General features: G+C 48.5%; 1 protein-coding gene across 2 annotated transcripts in view; it reads right to left on the minus strand.

The window, feature by feature from the left end:
- Window positions 1-18,808, minus strand: part of TTC17 (tetratricopeptide repeat domain 17) — a 130,807-nt gene that overhangs the window by 8,206 nt on the left and 103,793 nt on the right. For both annotated transcript variants that reach the window (XM_060261380.1, XM_060261381.1), the window contains exons 23-24: window positions 2,117-2,236; window positions 1,026-1,169 (exon numbers count right to left, since the gene is read on the minus strand). In XM_060261380.1, coding sequence (XP_060117363.1) covers window positions 1,026-1,169; window positions 2,117-2,236 — 264 coding nt within the window. The remainder of the gene's footprint in view (window positions 1-1,025; window positions 1,170-2,116; window positions 2,237-18,808) is intronic.

Genomic DNA, 18,808 nt, shown 5'->3' on the forward strand with positions numbered 1-18,808 from the left:
TATTGTCCTAACTGTATTCCATTTGCAGTGGATATTACACTTGTTAACTGTACAGATAATACGGTTTTGTAATTCAGACTTGGTTCCTTCATGAAGCCAATTCTCAAGGGTTGCTCAGCAAATACATGAGGGTATGGGAGATTGTAGTATCAGGGGTGGCCAACGGTAGCTCTCCAGATATTTTTTTTGCCTACAACTCCCATCAGCCCCAGCCACTGGCCATGCTGGCTGGGGCTGATGGGAGTTGTAGGCAAAAAACATCCGGAGAGCTACCGTTGGCCACCCCTGCAGTATATGATGTAAACACCTGAGCTCACAATCTCAGGACAAAGCATGTAAGTAAGGAAAACATGAAAGATACATGGAAGGAGAAAACTAAAATGACAGGCAAATAGACTTGTATGGTTATGTCTGGTGATTTTTCCAGCATATGTTCTCAAAAATATGAAGCCTGTCTTCTGAAGAGGCAAGTTAGAGTGAATATCCACAATTACCCCTGTACTGATCTTAGCGAAGCTAGTACATGATTATATGGCCACAATGTTTTCCAGACTAATTTTTTTGACTTTGTTCATTTACTTTTTATTTTTGCTAGCAAGGCGGTTGCTCTGCTGATCTGAATACATATCAAAAACGTCTGCCCACGTGGCACTTGCAGGTGGTGTATTTAAATTACATGCAAGTGACTTCTGGACCCTTGCCAGGTGCATCACTTGTATGTTATGGAAACACATGGCCATAAAAACTACATGGATAAAAGTCTTTACAAGGACTCAGTGTGGTATATGGGTATAAATGCTTGTAAATGAGAACTATAATACAAAATGATTGCTGTTCTAGAATTAGCTGGCTGATGTAAACACCTGCTGGGAAAAATCAAAAGGGTAGAGTCCTTCTAGCCTTCACTGTACTACTGCACCCTGATTTCACCTCCACCTCTGTCCTCATTCCTAAACTTTCCTCATCAGTAACTCTAGACCTTTATGTACAGTAACCAATATAGATCATGGTAATTCTTCACTCACCATTGCTACATAGACATTAGCCAATGTGAAATGATTGACAACAAAGTGTGGGGCAATTTCTACTGCCATTGTCGCCACGATGATGGCATCATTCCAAAGTCTTGCATTGTGGAAGATGTTTGCAAGGCTTATGAGAGGCACATCCTGAAAGAGAAGAAAAGTGGAATAAATCCAGTGGGCAGAATATGCAGCTTCAGTCTGAACCGGGACAGTGACTGTTGTTAAGTCTGTTGGTAAGGCTGATTCTGGCTAAGGGGCAAGGCTCAACTTTTCTTTCCTTACATTGCTAGTAGACATATTTAAGGTGTGATGGCAAAAAATATGCCAAATGTTTCTGTGTACAATTTATTCCAGTGTGATTACCATTGTCTTCTTTAACTGACAGTATGTCAAAAGAACTTCTTCAGTACAGTACTCAAACACAAAACTAGTATTTTCTCCGGGGAGGGAGGGGCTGTCTTACATACAAGTTACACTTATGTTTAGGTATTCTGTATTGTGTGTATAACATTTTAAGGCAGTCCTTTTACATTCAGGGTCATCTTCTGTTCAATAAGAATGGCTACATCCATCAAGGGAGGATGATAAACATTCTGTTTTTTTCCTGAAGTGCACTATCCCATATAACTATCCACTGCTCTTCAGACAGTGTTGCAAACTTGAAAGTTTGAGGTCAGTCTTTTATTGAAATATGGGTTTATTGCCCACTTTGACTTTTGTTGTTAGGGCATCATTCAGACACAGGTGGTAAGTATGCATGTATATAATAAGTGTAAAGTTGGATCCAGACCTCTCATTTTGTGAGCAAAACTTCTTGTAGCTGGTGGTGGTGCTGATGTCCTCCACATGCTGCTATGGAACTTACCCTGACTGTGAAGCAGTGATTTCAAGGACAGGAGAGGGCTGCTTGTAGCTGTGGTGGTGAGTTGTGGGAACAGAAGTGAAGGGGATGTATCCAACCCACAGTTTAGAACTTATTCAGTAATTTAGTCATGTTAGAGGTGCTCAAGAAGGGCAGTAAATAGCACAGTTGAAAGCAGGGAATCACAAATATATCATATATGACATGGCTGGGCAGTGTTAACACACACCTTCACATGATAGGGTGTATAATGCAAAGCTTGCCGGAGGCAGTCAATTGCCTTCTTTCCTTGACCCTTTACTCTCCAGTAGAGGGCTGCCATGCTGGAAAGGACCCAAGAGGTTTGATTCTGGTGAGGCATAGAGGAATGAAAATATTGTTAATAATAATCATTCTACTTTTTGATCCACATGATAAGAACATAAGAGAAGCCATGTTGGATCAGGCCAGTGGCCCATCCAGTCCAACACTGTCACACAGTGGCCAAAAAAAGGAGGTTCACAAGTGGGGCTAGAAGCCCTTCCACTTTGCCCCCCCCCCCCCCAAAGCACCAAGAATACAGAGCATCACTGCCCCAGACAGTTCCAATAACATGCTGTGACTATTAGCCAATGATGGACCTCTGCTCCATATTTTTATCCAAACCCCTCTTGAAGCTGGCTATGCTTGTAGCCACCACCACGTCCTATGGCAGTGAATTCCACATGTTAATCACCCTTTGGGTGAAGAAGTACTTCCTTTTATCCGTTCTAACCCTACTGCTCAGCAATTTCATTGAATGCCCATGAGTTCAACAATGATAGTCAACAATATTTATTAAAATCCATAGGATATGTAAAAAAAGAACAAGAACTAACGAACATCAGAGTAAACCACACCAACCAAAACAGCAGAAACTATCAGAAGTTTATAATGAAAACACACAATGAACTCTCAAAGGCTCTTTGAAGAAGTGCCATGTCTTTCCAGTACTGAAAATCATCAAAGATAAAGCAAGACAACACAGACCTCCTTAGGTGATGTACAGTCTCAGTCACACTGTTAAGAAGACACTATCCCATATAACTATCCACTGCACTTCAGACAGTGTTGGAAACATACAACTGGGACTTCAAGCAAGATCTTAGTGTATTGGAAAGATCATCTGAGTTAAATTGGAACCAGATAATGTCTACCAAGCCCTTATTATTTCACTTCTTCTAAAAACATGTTGAAGAAGATGACAATGTTTTTTCCCCTTCATCCCAAGAGAGTCATTGTGGTGCAGTGGCTGAGTGTCAGAACAGGGCTTATGGGAACCAGGCTGGAATCACCACGCTTGCCATGGAAACCTATTAAAGCGGTGAGAATAAAATGTATGAGGGGAAAATGATGATGCCATCTGCTTAGGATCACCATTGGGGAGAAAAGCAGGGTATAAATAAGGGTTTTTTAACATTAGGGAACGGAAAAGTTATCTTTGACTAAGTGAGACAATACAACATTGGTTGGGTCTTATGACTGTTCTGCTTTGTTCTGTATTATAGGATCCAACCCGCTTTGCCTGACCATGGAAACTCCTGTCAAAGGACCATCACAGATACTTATTATGATTAATAACAGCCATCTGCTTTCATACAAGGTATAGAAGTTATTTTTTATGCAGCACAGCAGTGCTGCCACTCTGTGGGGATGTACAACAGTTATTTAAAAAGTATTTTAAAAGTTCCATTCCCCAAGAAGAGTCTTGAAAGAGTAGGGCAGCTGGGGCAGAGTGAGACCAGGATGGTCACCAGCTTGATTATTCTTCAGGAAGGCCAACAAGGGCTCACAGCCTCAGAAAAGGAGCATGGTGACTTGGGAGATACTCAAGACCTTGGTACACCAGGAAAGGAAATGATAAATAATAGTATAAAGGTAAAAGTAGTTCCCTGTGCAAGCACCCATTGTTTTCGACTCTGGGGTGACGTTGCTTTCACAGCGTTTTCCTGGCAGACTTTTTACGGGGTGGTTTGCCATTGCCTTCCCCAGTCATCTACACTTTCCCCCCAGCAAGCTGGGTACTCATTTTACCGACCTCGGAAGGATGGAAGGCTGAGTCAACCTGGAGCCGGCTACCTAAACCAGCTTCCGCTGGAATCAAACTCAGGTCATGAGCAGAGGGCTCCGACTGCAGTACTGCAGCTTTACAACTCTGTGCCATGGGGCTTACAAATAATAGTATAAGAGGCTGTAATTAGTAAACGACCCTTGGCACTTACCGTGAGGGGTCCTTCTCCTAGGAGGAAAGGAGGACATCTTGGGTGCTTTCCCACCGTCCAATCAGGGAGGCAGGAATCAAAACTTCCTCTTCCTGTGGCTGTGGGGAACCACCCATCTTCAGTTCGGGTGACTCAGAGCAGCAGTATAAACAATAACTATATCTATAAAACAAAAAACTTTTAACAAGAAAGGAACAGCTATTAGTCCGTCGGTATCCATAAAGGAGTTGGACGACCGACGAGAAATTAAACTTTATAGATAAGAAACTAAGTACAGGCCCGAAGGCCGTCAGATATTGGTAGAGGTGTTGGTAGATGCCATGAAGAGACAAGCTGCCCAAGGTAGGGCGATAGATGGGAGGGCAAGATGTCCTCCTTTCCTCCTAGGAGAAGGACCCCTCACGGTAAGTGCCAAGGGTCGTTCTCCCTAGGAGGCGGAGGACATCTTGGGTGCTCCTAGAGCAGTAGGTTACTTAGGGAGGGATCGCCCTACTCGGGTAGCACATGCTGTAAGATTCGTCTACCGAAGGCCGCGTCCGCCGACGCATAAGAGTTCAGCTTGTAGTGTCGCACGAAAGTGGAGATTGACGACCATGTAGCTGCCTTGCACACTTCCTCGACTGAGGTGTTCTTGCTGAAGGCTGCGTTAGCGGCTGCGCTTCTGGTCGAGTGTGCCGTGATCCCAGGTGGTACCTCGAGGTGCAAGGCCTTGTACGCCTCTGCAATGCACTGCTTGATGGCATAACTAATGGCCGACTTAGACATCTTTTGCCCCATTCTGGGTGCAGAGATATTGATGAACATGGCATCTGCCTTGCGCAGTGGTTCTGTTCTAATCAGGTAGAATTTGATCGCCCTGCGCACGTCCAGGGTGTGCCAGGTTCGTTCCTTGGGGTGTCTGGGATCCGGACAAAAGGATGGTAGGTTGATCTCTTGATTTTGGTGGAATCTGGAGGACACCTTTGGTTGGAAGGTAGGATCCGGGTAGAGTACGACTTTGTCCTTGTGGAAAACGCATAGCTCCTTCCTAGCAGATAGAGCTCCTAACTCGGAGACCCTTCTGGCCGATGTTATTGCCACCAGGAAAATCGTCTTCATGCGAAGCATCTTTAAGGGCACTTGCATGAGCGGTTCGAAGGGTGGACCTGTTAGGGCGGTCAGCACTGGGTTCAGCCTCCAGGTCGGGAACCGATGGGTCTGCGGTGGGGAGCTTAAGGAAGCCCCTCTAAGGAACCGTCGGATGTGAGGGTGAGACGACAGGGATACACCATCCACCTGCTGAAGTACTGACGACAGTGCCGCGATCTGGCGTTTGAGGGTGGCTGGCTTCAGGCCGGACTGTAGTCCATCCTGAAGGAATTGTAGCACCCTGGGAACAGTAGGGTGCAGTGGATCCACACTCTTTCTCCGGCACCACCTGTGGAAGGCTTTCCAAGACATGTTGTAGATCCGCGTCGTGGATTCCTTTCTGGGTGCTAAGATGGTATTCGTCACTTCGCTGGTGTACCCTAGGTCTAGTAGCGATCTCCTCTCAATCTCCACGCGGTCAATCTCAGCCATTCTGGGCGGGGGTGCCACACTGGTCCCTGTAGCAGCATGTCCGGCCCGGTTGGTAGGTGGAGGGGTTTCTCCGCTGACATCTGCTGGATTGAAGAGAACCAGGGACGCCGAGGCCACCAGGGCGCAACTAAGATGACTTCTGCCCCCAGCGACCTGATCCTCCTGAGAACTTTTGGGATGACCGGGATTGGCGGGAAGGCATACAGGAGACCTTGAGGCCACGGGGATGTTAGGGCGTCTGTGGCCTCCGCCTGACTGTGAAAGTACCTTGTGAAGAACCGGGGCAGCTGGTGATTCTGTGGAGATGCGAAGAGGTCCAGGGTTGGCGGGCCGAAGTGATCCACTATCTGTAGGAATATAGTCCTGTTGAGGGACCACTCCCCTGCCTGGATGCTCTCTCGACTGAGCCAGTCCGCCTGCACGTTGTGCGCCCCCTTGATGTGTTCTGCTCTTATTGACTTCAGATGAAGTTCTGCCCAGCCGAACAGTTTTCCGGCCTCCCTGTAGAGGGAGCTGGACCTGGACCCCCCTTGATTGTTTAAGTAGGCCTTTGCTGCTATGTTGTCCGTTCGCACTAGGACGTGTTGGCCTGAGACTTGGTCCTGGAAGTGTAGGAGGGCTAGGCGAACTGCCCGAAGCTCTAGTAGGTTGATTGGGAGGTTCGATTCCCTGGTCGACCACTGGCCCTGCGTTGGGATCTCGTTGAGGGTTGCCCCCCAACCGGAGAGGCTGGCGTCCGAGAACAGCTGCAGCTCCCCTTCTATGAGGAAGACTCTCCCCTGGCGTAAGTTGCTGGCCTTGGTCCACCACCTGAGGCTCTCCTTCACCGCCGGGGGCAGTGAAAGGGATATGGAGCGTCTCTCCATGATGTGTAGTTGGTGGGGGCGAAGGAACATCTGGAGTTGTCTGGTGTGGTGCCGACCCCACTGTAGTGCCTCGAGGTTTGAGATGAGGAGGCCCATGAGTCTTGCTAGAGTCAGTAGTGATGATGATGACGCCTGGATCACCTGTTGTGCCAACGTCATTGTCTTTAAGATCTTGTCCTCTGGGAGAAAGATGGCTTTGAGGTTTGTGTCCACTATCATGCCCAGGTGCTCTAGTCTCTGAGTCGGTCGAAGGTGACTCTTGGCTGTATTGATCAGGAAGCCGTGTCTTTGGAGGCAGCTGACTGTGCTCCGTAAGTCCTGTTCTGCTTTCTCCCTTGACGATGACCTCAGCAACAGGTCGTCGAGGTATGGATGCACGTGTATGCCCCTCTGTCTGAGGTGTGCAATCAGGTTCGCCAACACCTTGGTGAACACCCGTGGAGCCGTTGCAAGCCCGAAGGGTAGAGCTCTGAACTGGTAGTGAGAGCCATTTACGCAGAAACGCAGGAACTTGCGGTGTGAGGGTAGAATCGGGATGTGCAGGTAGGCCTCTGTCAGATCCAGTGATGACATGTAATCCCTGTGGTTCAGGGCCTCTGTTATAGACTTGATGGACTCCATTCTGAAGTGTCGTAGTTTGATGTTCCTGTTCAGGAATTTTAGGTCCAAAATTGCCCTCCAGTCCCCGTTCCTCTTGGGAACTGTGAAGAAGATGGAATAGACACCTTGATATTTCTGCTTCGGAGGGACTTGTTCTATTGCTGCTATATCCAGAAGGTGGTGTATTGCCTTGAGGGTGATGTCCCTCCGCTCTGGGTTCGAGCGGGGGGGGGAGGTAATGAAACGATCTGGGGGTGTACGCCTGAACTCTATCGGGTAACCCCGGGTGACAATCTCTAGAGTCCAAGAGTCCGCCTGCGATTCCACCCAGGCTTGCTGAAAGTGAAGCAGGCGACCCCCTACTGGGATGTGCTCCCAGTCATGCCTGGTTGGGCTTGGGACCCTTCTGGAACTTGCCCGATCTATCGGGCTGGTTCCTCTGAAATCGGGAGTTGGAGGAGTTTTTATGGAAACTCTGCTTGGATTGGCCCCAGGGTACTCTCTTGTACTCCTGCTTTGGTCTGGAGAAGTTGGGGGAGGTCCGAAAGGAATTGGTGCCAAACCCTCTCCTGTCGGTGCGTCTCAGAAACTTGGGCATGGCCTTCTTCTTATCTCGTGTCTCCACGAGGATCTTCTCCAGTGTGTCACCGAATAACTTCTCACCCTTAAAGGGATAGCCTGAGACGATCGACTTGGAATGGTTGTCAGCTGGCCAGGCTCTAAGCCAAAGACCCCTTCTAGCTACCGTGTTGGCTGCCATCGCCCTGGCAGAGAAGGTAAGGGCATCTAAGGAGGCATCTGCTGAGAACTCAGCCGCCCGCATGAGTCTGCTGGTGCCCTCCAGGGTCCTTCTATCTATATCCGGCAAGAGCTGTGATAGGCGTCTGATCCACACTATCGCCGCCCTAGAGACTATGGAGATGGCGGCAGCGGCCCTGATGGCCAGAGCCGTAGCCTCATGGCTCCTCTTCAGGGCCAGGTCAATCTTCCTGTCCCAGTTGTCCCTAATTGAGCCTTGGCCGTCTTCTGCTAGCAGGCCATGGGACTGCAGGGCTGCCACAGGAGCATCTACTAAGGGCACCTGCAGCATGTCATTAGCAAAGGCAGGCAGCTCATACAGCCTCTTAATAGCGTTGGGGACCTGCCTGCTGGTGCTTGGTTTTTCCCATTCAGCTCTTAGCTGGCGTTCAAAGAACTCTGGGAAGGGGAAGACCCTGTCAGAGGATCGGTGTCTAGGGAAGAACTCTGAGTTCCCCTTGGGTTTGTTCTTGGGGTTAGTCAGGGGGCTGGAAGCCTCCTGGTCCTCGGGAGCCCCTTGGAGGTCCAGTGCGGCCAGCACCTTGGGCAAGAGGGATTGGAACTCTTCTGCCCTGAAGAAGCGTGAGGAGGGCTCTGGTATGGACGTGCCCTCTATCTCCTCATCAGAGAGGAATTCGCCCTCCTCCCTTTCCCCCTCCTCTGACTCTTCCAACCGATCCCCATACTGGGATCTCTCACTCTCCAGGAAGTCACTGGCTAGGGAGCCCCTTGTGGTCCTAGAGTATGGGCCTTGCTCCCTAGGCCTTTTGGGTGAGGGAGACCTGGGGGGAGGGGGTGGGCTAGATGGCCTTGGTCTCTTGAGGGCGGCCGCTTCAACTGCAGCCCCTACAGTCTGCCTAATTGACTCTAGGAATTCAACAAATAAAGAAGGTCCCATCATGGGTACGTTACCCAAGCCCGTCTGGGGCTGAAGGGTCTGTGCGGCCTCCTTCTGCGGCTGTACTTCGAAAGAATCGAAGTCTCCCGCCTGGAGATTGGCATGCGAGGGTCCCCGTTCCTGGAGGCTGCTGGGTTGCTGGTCTCCGTCCCTTCGCGCCCGTTTGCGCCTTTCAAAATGGCCCCCGTGGCCGGGACGGCGCTCTGAGGAGGAAGCCTCCTCCGCTGCCGAAGATGACCAGCGCCGCTTCCGTTCGGAGCTCCGCTCCTCGCCCGATCTCTTCGTTGATCTGCCCCTACAGGGCACGTTGCTGGCAGCCGAGGCAAGCCCCGTGGTCATGTCGGCTCCGGGAAGCGGCCCCGCGCGATGCGCAGGCAGCCGAGTCTTCGTTCGGGCAGGCGTCCTTCGCCCTGCGCGCCATCCCGCTGCACTTCGCACCGCGGCTTGTAAGTCCCGCTCGAGCCGCCGGCGCGCCGCTCCTCTTTGAAAAAGGGGGGGGGGGTGAAGAGGAAACGAGGATCCACGGAGGGAGAACGAGGTTAAAGCCACAGGGGGGCTGAAAAGGGGTGAGAATGAGAGCAGCTAGGGTAAAGAAGGCAAGAGAGAAAGAGGAAGAAAGTTTTTTTTTTTTTTTTTGGAAGAAAGCACTTAAAGGGCTTAAAGGGATAGATCCTATCCTAAACACATGCTCTCCCTATCGAGGCAGGAAAGGAACTGAAGATGGGTGGTTCCCCACAGCCACAGGAAGAGGAAGTTTTGATTCCTGCCTCCCTGATTGGACGGTGGGAAAGCACCCAAGATGTCCTCCGCCTCCTAGGGAGAAATAAGCATTCTGGTGGAACCTATCTGGATACAAGATCCTGTTTTGATTATAACATCCTTGTACTGGGTTTGACTAGCGAAGGTGAAATTATAGGATTTCTCAGCAACTTTGTAGTTACTGACCTCATTTCCTCTGAATACATTCCAAAGGCTGAATCTAGCATGTTAGAAATTTTGACTGAAGAACGGTACACTCCTATCTGGGATGATCGTCCTCTTCCACCGAGTGTGTGGCTTCGGGAGGGACGCACATGAAGCAGTGAGGGAGATGGGGACACCTGCCTAGCCAGCCAGATCAGCCAAATCAACCCTGGCGATCAATGGGGTGACAGATGTTGCAGCTAGATTGCCCTCACATCCTATTTTAGAAATCTTGTGAAACATTCTCATGGCTTTTTTTTGGACATTAATTCCATAGGCCTGAATTAGTATGAGCCTTTAGTTCTTGATATATTTTACTTCATGAGGAAGAAAGGTTATGATCTTTTAAATATATGTTGAAATCAGTCATCTATCTACTTCTGAACCAACAAGTCTCTCTAGCATAACAACTATAAAAATACAGAATTTAATTATGATTGATACCTTCATGGAAGAATAAGTGACTAGGTATCCCTGGGCCTCTCCTCCTATCTCAAAAGACACCAACATCCTGGTATACTAAGAAGCTGCAGACCATGAACCCAATAGGAGATAGGGAGTTTGAGTAGAAGTGACTTGTGCTAGTCTTTCCACAAAGTCCTCTCCTAGACCTCTGAGGTTCTGGTAAAGGAAGTGAAGAAATCTTTTCAACTGTCTTGTCCTTAGTCAACTGCTTTCAGCAGAGCTAGTTAGAGTGCTGATTTTTTTAAATGTCAAGAAGTGATCCTCCACAAGATGTTTTTGACAGTTTGTCTCAATTATCTGCTAACAAAATTCTTCAGATCCTTTCCAGACCATATGCTTATAGCAAAGTCTCAACCCAAGGTGGTATAAGCAGCTGGACAGAGTGCTAGAACTTCTGGATGCAAGCTAAGCAGAACTTAGGGATTTAAGTGAATCAGTATCTCTATGGACAGGGTTTAAAGTTCTGTCTTCTTTCAAATAGATGGTAGTATTTTTTTTAGGGAGGGGGAACCAGAGAGGTAGAAATGTTTGTCTACTGAAGCAAAAAGAAACAGAAACCCAGAGGCACCATGAAGACTAACATTCCAGCATGAGCTTTCATCAGTAAGTTTACTGTCTCTAAAGCATCTGAGGAAGTGAGCTCTGATGCATGAAAGCTCATGCTGGAATAAGTGCTGTTAGTCTTTAAGGCGGCACTGGGCTTTTCTTTTGTTTGGGGGGAAGCCAATCTTGAATAGGGATGGTCTGACGGTTTTAGGGGGTTTTTTGGGGAGGGAGGAGGGGGAAAGTAATGTTATTGAATAACTTCAGGTATAGTCATTTTTTTCTGGCAGGTTTCTGTCCTGTTCATGGTACTAAGATAGGTCTGTACTCCAATCTGTAGATAAAAATCAAGAAAATACTTGATTTCTAGGAGAAATACATTTTTGTTTGCTATTTAAAGCATTTTTATCTTGTTCTCACTGTTTACTTTCTCTACTCCATACATAATTTCCTAAATCTCTATCATATCCCCCTTAGTCTTCTTTCTCTAAACTAAAAGGCCCCAAACTCTTAGTTTTTGCTCACAGTGAAGGTGCTCCTGCCTTGTGATAATTTTGGTTGCTCTTTTTTTGTACCCTTTTGTACTAACATGGCAGTTAAGATAGCCTTGGTGTAAGAAAACAGCTGTTCCCTGCCTGAGGAACAGGTCCTGTGGAGGCCATCATTCTCCTGGGCAATAGGACACCTCTAGCAGGTCTCTGAAAGTTACTTCTATACTGTAATGAATACAGCCCTTTCATTGGTTTCTTTTGGGTTTTTTTTATGGGTCTGACAAGGGTTCAGGCTTTTTGGCCTTCTTACTGAAACCTGCTTTAAAGACTTGTTAAGTTTGAAGTTTGAAGTGCTGATACGCTGACATCTGTGTGTTTCATTTTGACCTTGAGAGGAGATTAATTCAGTCTCTTATCTTTCCTCCCAATTACACATGTCTTCACAGCTGCTCCATGAGAATCAGCCTTGGCTAGTAATTGCAGACTAGTCACTGGTTGGTTCTTCTTGGATGTCCATTTCTAACAGCCATGGGCCAGCTGAGATAAATTTATGTTGTGTGCTTACTGGGCTGGGAGGAGGTGTCTGTTTGGGTTTTGAACTGAGACTTATCTTCACTTCATGCTCTGAAGCCTTCCTGAAAGAGACCCATGCGGCCTAGTGGTCTGTTTGGATTTTGGACTTTGAACCTGCTGATGCTTGGTAACCTTGTTTTGGAAACCTTTTTGCTGTAGTTATGTTTAGCTAGTTACCGTATGTTCTACTACATTATTTTCTGGCTTAACAGTCTAACTCTAAATTGCTTGCCTCATTAAATGAAGTTGTAAATATTATCCAATTATTGTTTCTTTTATTATCTTGTCTGCATCAATGAGCCTAATAGCCTATGAAAGGAAACACTACCCTACCTGTTATAATTTGGGAACTCTTGGTTGCAAGTATTGTAGTTGATATATTCTGGTCTAGACCAGGTAAGCTGGAAGTCTGACTTGGACTTCCAGTGGTGGATAAGACAAGTCTGGTGGCAGTACTACCTTATCAGGCTGGTGTGTGAGTTTTGTACATTCTAGGTTTTTTGGTAAGTTTTTGGGCTGCCGAAAAATGACCCCTGCTCTATCTCGGTTTGAGAGGGGCGTGGGTCATTACATATACATCCCTCTCAGCTTCTCTGGTCACTGATCTTAACCTTATGGGTATAAATTTGTTTCCTTATATCCAAGAGCTCATTACATTGAGCCCTCCCCTGCTGCAGATTAGCGCATCAGACAGTCATACATGCAACACACTGTGCTGTACTTCCACCAAGATCACAAGCTGTGGACTTTGGAGGGATTTCTTAGTAAAATGACAGAAGTGAACTTGGCCCAATACATTATTAGGAAGGGGATAAATAGGCAAATGCTTGAAAATAAAATGGCCAGTATTGTAATGCCTGTGATGCATCCATATTTGGACTAGTATGAATAGTTCAGACCTATTGTAGAACTGGAAAACGCACAGAAAATGGCAACCATACTTATTAAAGAACTGGAGGAAGGCCAAGAAATGCAGGGCATTTTAATGTAAAGAAAATACTGCTAAGGGGGGGGGAGCATGGCAGAAATTTACAAAATTCTGCCCAGTGAGCAGAAGATTAGAGGGGATCTTTTCTTCCTCTTCCATCATACTAGAACTCTGAGTTGGAATCCAATAACAGAAACCAAAGTGTCAATTATTCTTGCTATTTGATGTAGGGGTGATGCAGTTAAGATTCCCAGAATGTCACAAAGAATTTAAAGCTCGTATATGAATACCTCAGTGTACTGAAGAGATTTGATGGATTATACCACCTGCTGAAGGCAGGTAAGTGCATGGGAGATTATCTGTAGTACCATGATCATGCCATCCAGGAGTCCAATGGCAGAGCAAAGATGCCCACATGATTAAGAAGTGGGGACTAATAGTACAGCATGGCCATAGTGAGATGTGGAAAAGAGTTCATGATGAATGTCTCAAGGACAGGGACAGATCTAGGGGGGGTGCTTGTCCCAGGTGCTGATGGAGGGGGCGTGCCAAATTGAGTATAGAATCCATTGTATTCTATGGGACCATAAGAGAGAACGGAAGATTGGTATCACTTACCGTGAAGCTTCCTTCTCGGTGGACTGGCAGTGGGTCGGTCCGACTACTGGGTATAGGCTCCTCCTCCTCATCACAGGGTCGGGTCCTCCAATCGATCCGGAGGGGGAGTGGCCTATACCTCCCAGGCCTCGCCAGGTGTATCCAAGCCGCATTCCCCTAATAATAGAAACTCCCACCACCTCCCCATCCACGTACAGAGACGAATAAATGAGGAGAATGGTTTATTATGTTTCAGCACACCACAGCAAATGGCAGAATGAAAACAATCACTATCAACAGAGAGAAGGCAATATTCTCTAAGAGAGGAAACAGAATCGCTCCAGAATCCATCTCCAAAACACAGGAAGCCGCTCAACCCTTAACGGGCGGGCCGGACCGACCCACTGCCAGTCCACCGAGAAGGAAGCTTCACGGTAAGTGATACCAATCTTCTGTTCTCCGGTGGTCTGGACAGTGGGTCGGTCCGACTACTGGGACGTAACAAAGCTGAACATCCCCGGGCGGTACCGGCTTCCCTATTTAGAGTGCATGCTGCAGCACACGCCTCCCAAAGGCCGCCTCAGCTGAAGCCCATTTATCCACCTTATAATGCCTGGTAAACATGTGTACAGATTTCCAAGTCGCTGCCTTACACACAGCTTCCAAGGATGGAAAGGACCGATACACAGCTGACGTCGCAGCACCCCTTAGAGAATGGGCCGTGATCCCATCCGGGGGGGTTTGACCTCGGGCCTTGTAAGCCAGGACAATACATTCCCGCAGCCACCTGCTAAGGGAGGAAGTGGAGACCTGTCGACCCTGCGACTTCTTGCTGAAGGAAACAAACAATGCATGAGACTTTCGCCAGTCTTTTGTGCGTTCAATATAAAAACTAAGTGCCCTCTTAACATCTAGACAGTGCAACTCCCTTTCCTTGGGAGACTGAGGGTTGGGACAAAAATTCGGAAGAACCAACTCCTGGGACCTATGAAAAACAGAATTAACTTTAGGAATGAAAGATGGGTCTGGTCTCAGTACCACCTTTTCATTATGAAAGACACAAAGCTCCTTGTCAACCGACAAGGCTCTTAATTCAGACACTCTCCGTGCCGTAGTGATACTCACTAGAAAAATTGTTTTAAGAGTCAGTTCCTTCAGCCCACAAGACGCCATAGGTTCGAAGGGACGCCCACACAAGGCATTCAGTACGACGTTCAACCTCCACGAAGGGAACCTATGTACTTGTGGAGGCTTAAGGAGAGCAGCACCCCTCAAGAACCGTTTAATGTGCGGATGCGCTGACAAAGATTTACGCCCCCGCACCCCTCGAATAGACTATATGGCCGCCACCTGACGCCGTAGCATACTGGTAGAAAGCCCCTTGTCCGCCCCTTCCTGAAGAAACCCAAGAATACCTTTGACCTTTACCTTCATCGGGTCCCACCCCCTCAGGGCAGACCATGAAGAAAAAACCTTCCAGGTGGTATTATATATTCTATTAGTGGAACATTTACGTGAAGCCAACATAGTGTCCACCACTCTGGTGCTATAACCTAGCTCCCTGAGCTGCAACCGCTCAACCTCCAAACTGTCAATTGTAACAGATCTGGTTGAGGGTGAGACATGTTGCCCTGAGTCAGAAGGTCGTCCCTCCCCGGCAGCCGCCAAGGAGGCTGAATCGACAACCTCAGAAGCTCCTGGAACCATGATCATCTCGGCCAGAAGGGGGCCACCAACACCATCTCCGCCCTTAATTCCACCACCCTCTGCAACACCCTGGGTAACAGAGGAAGGGGCGGAAAGGCATACAATAGTCCCTTTGGCCATGTGGCGCTGAGGGCATCTGTTCCTTCTGCTCTCGTGTCTCTGACTTTGGCGAAGAACCTGTCCACTTGACAATTTTCCGCCGTGGCAAACAAGTCCACCGTCACTGGGCCGTACCTGTCCACTATTAGACAGAAGGTGTCCCTGTGTACCATCCACTCCGTTTGGTCCAGCCAGCGTCTGCTGAGCCAATCCGCTAATAGATTGTCCTTCCCTGGAACATGCACCGCTTTGATCGACAGGAGATTGACTTCGGCCCACTCGAAGAGAAGCCTTGCCTCGGCATGAAGAGATTTCACCCTGGTTCCTTCCTGTCGATTCACATACGCTTTGGCGGTTGAATTGTCCATTTTTACCAGGACATGGCGACCCTTCAGGACTGCCTGCAACCCTTGCAAGCCCAACCGAATCGCCCTGAGCTCCAGGAAGTTGATACTGCGCCTCATCTCGAGGGGATCCCACTGACCCTGGATCATTTGATCCTGTGCGTGAGCCCCCCAATCCCATAAACTGGCGTCTGTGGTCATGCAAACCCTCTGAGGTTCGCGAAGCGAATAACCTAGACTGAAAAGGCCCGGATCCAACCACCACTGTAGCTGGGACATCAACTCTGTTGATAACGTTACCATTTTGGGAATCTTGTTCCCTATAATCTCCTGGAACGGCCGGAGGAACAACTGTAGTGGACGAGAGTGGAATCTGGCCCAAGACAGCAGATCCTGAAAGGAGACCATCATTCCTAAAACTTGTGCTAAAACCATGACAGACACCCTGCGTTGCCGCAGAACCCCCTGCAAGAGAAGGCAAAACCTCTCCCGTCTCTCTGGGGTTAAGAAGACTCTGTCCGTCTTTGTATCTATCTCCACCCGCAGGTTCACCAGTCTCTGCGAGGGAAGAAGATTGCTCTTTTCTAGGTTCACCACGAAGCCGTGAGAACGCAACATGGACACTGTCTGCTGCATGCCCTCCAGGCATTGCTGGTATGACCCTGCCTTCACCAGAATGTCGTCCAGGTAAGGAAATAGGGCCACACCCTGCAGTCTCAGCTCCGCCACCAGGGTCACTAGAATTTTGGTGAATACCCGGGGCGAAGACTTCAGACCGAACGGCAGGGCCCGATATTGAAAATGTTTCCCCCCGTAGGAGAAACGTAGAAATTTTCTGTGTGGTTCCCGAATGGGAACATGCAAATAGGCCTCTGATAGATCCAAGGAAGCCAGAAAATCCTGAGGCTGAATGGCTAGCAACACTGACCGTAGTGTCTCCATCCTGAAATGTTTTGTTAGGATGAACTTGTTGAGCCATTTCAAATCCAGGATGGTTCTGAACTCCCCATTTTTCTTGGGGACTAAATATATCACCGAATAAACCCCCAAACCCCGTTGGAGAACTGGGACGGGTTCCACTGCCCCTATATCCACCAAGTGTTGAATGGCCGACAACATTGCTCTGTGAGCAGTCAAGTCTTTTTTCCGGGGAACCCAATGAAAATGGTTGGGGGGAGGAGAGTGGAATTCCAAGGCGTAACCCTGTTCCACTATCTCTAGAACCCATTTGTCTTGAATTGACTGATTCCAGATGTTTGTGAAAAGGGAAAGACGACCCCCTATTTTCCCTGTCGGCTGGTGAGAGGCATAGTCACTGGGATCCCCCTTTCTTGGAGGGGGTTTTGGAATTCTGATCTGACTTCCCAGAATAATAGGGCTTGGAATCACGCCCCTTCTGCTGCCACTTTCCTCTGAAGGACCGAAAGGGGCCTGATCTGGATGACTTTTTTGGGTCTCGAAAGGAAGGAAAGGACTTCCTCTGTTTAGTTTCTTTGCCCTTAGAAGGTAGAACCTTCTTTTTGTCCTTGTTCTCAATGAGGTACCTGTCCAGGCCCTCCCTGAACAATAAGGTTCCTTTGAATGGTACCGCTGCAACCCTGGCCTGGGCTGCAGTGTCGACCACCCAATTACGCAACCAAATGTTGCACCTAGCTGCCACACCACACGCCATAGCTCTGGCCGCCAGCTGCATGGTGTCCAAAGAACTATCTGCCACAAAGGCAGCAGATAAGGCAATCTTTTTGAGCTCATCCTTGAATTCCTTAGGAGCTCCACTATCTGCTGCTGCTAAATTATTAGACCACGTGCACATCGCTCTAGCGAACAATGAGGACGTAGTGGCTGCTTTAATGGCCCATGATGTTGCTTCAAACTCTTTGCGTAAGGCCTGATCAATTCTCCTATCACAGGGATCCCTGGGTAAACCATCAGCGTCCATAGGTAGGACCGAGTTGGAAATCAGACTAGTTACAGGGTCATCCACTGTTGGTAACTTTAGCCTTTTAGTGGCCTGTGGAATGAGCGAATAGAGTTTGGAGAGGACCTGCTGGCTGGCCTTAGGCTTAGCTGGCCGCTCCCATTCTGCTTTGACTAGAGCAAAAAAGGCCGCTGGCAAGGGGACCCCTGTCTGGGCCCTGCTCAGTTTTGGCATCATCTCCCCTGAGCCCGTGGGGAGGTCAGGATCCAACTCCTCATTTTCTTTAGGTGTGGCCACAAAATTAAGAGTCCTCAGTACTTTGGGGAGTAATTTTGAATAGTATTCAAAGGGGAAGAGCCTAGATTGCTCAGTGTCAGGCTCTTCCTCCTCATCTGATAGCTCGCCTTCTTTCTTATCTGACAGTTGCTCAGAACCCTCAGATTCCTCAGCCGAACTCATGAGAGGGGAATCCAGGCCCAAATGAGGCTTGACCTTGGATTGCCGCAGAATGTCACTAGGGCTAGGATCTCTGGCTCTTTTCTTTCCCTCTTGCCTTTTTGGCTTCGCCAGGGAAGCAGGAGAGTCCAACTGCTGATGGAGGTCCTGGCCCAACTCCTTTAGGATTTCCTTCTTAAGCCATTGGAGCAGATTTGACTTGGCATCCTCCCCTGAAAGATCAATATTCTGAGCCTCTTGCTGAGGGGTCAGAGCCCCTAAAAGAAGAGGCAGGTCGAATTCAGTGGGTGAGTTGCTGTGGGAACTAGCCGCCATTTTGCTGCCTTCCACGTCACTACAAAGGAAGGGAAAGCATAGGCACTAGAAGAAAGGGCGGGAAGAACTCAAAATGGAGGGCTGCATGCTTAACTACGCCCTCTAGCCAGCCTAAGAACTTTCAAACCCTTCAGGGAAAAAAAAACCCTTCCATGGTGTTTTCCCCCTTGCCAAGCATACAATGCGAGGCAGTTTGGGAGTAAAGCGGTGTGGGCGGCAAGGGGACTCCCGGTACTCCTGCCGGCTCGCTAGCAGCCCTCCCGCTATAGGGAGACTTACCGCTCCGCCGCTCCGTTTGCCGCCGCTTTTTCCCACTTCGTTTCTGTCACGTCTGTGAAGAAAGCGAAGCTCTCCAGGGCTTTGCCACTCGTTCCTCTGCTTACTCGTGAGGAAACCTGGCAGTTCTGCCCTCCGTCGGCGTTGTTGGGGCCAACCCCAACGCTTCCGACCTTTGCTTTGCTTCTTCTTCTTTTTTTTTTTTTAACTATCCGGATCTTCTGCGCTTTCCTTCAAGTGCCTGGAGAAAAACCGTCCTGCTCAGTGCAGGGCCGGGAAAGAAA

Source organism: Heteronotia binoei, chromosome 21 (genome assembly GCF_032191835.1).
Source record: "Heteronotia binoei isolate CCM8104 ecotype False Entrance Well chromosome 21, APGP_CSIRO_Hbin_v1, whole genome shotgun sequence".
NCBI classification, from domain to species: Eukaryota; Metazoa; Chordata; class Lepidosauria; order Squamata; family Gekkonidae; genus Heteronotia; species Heteronotia binoei.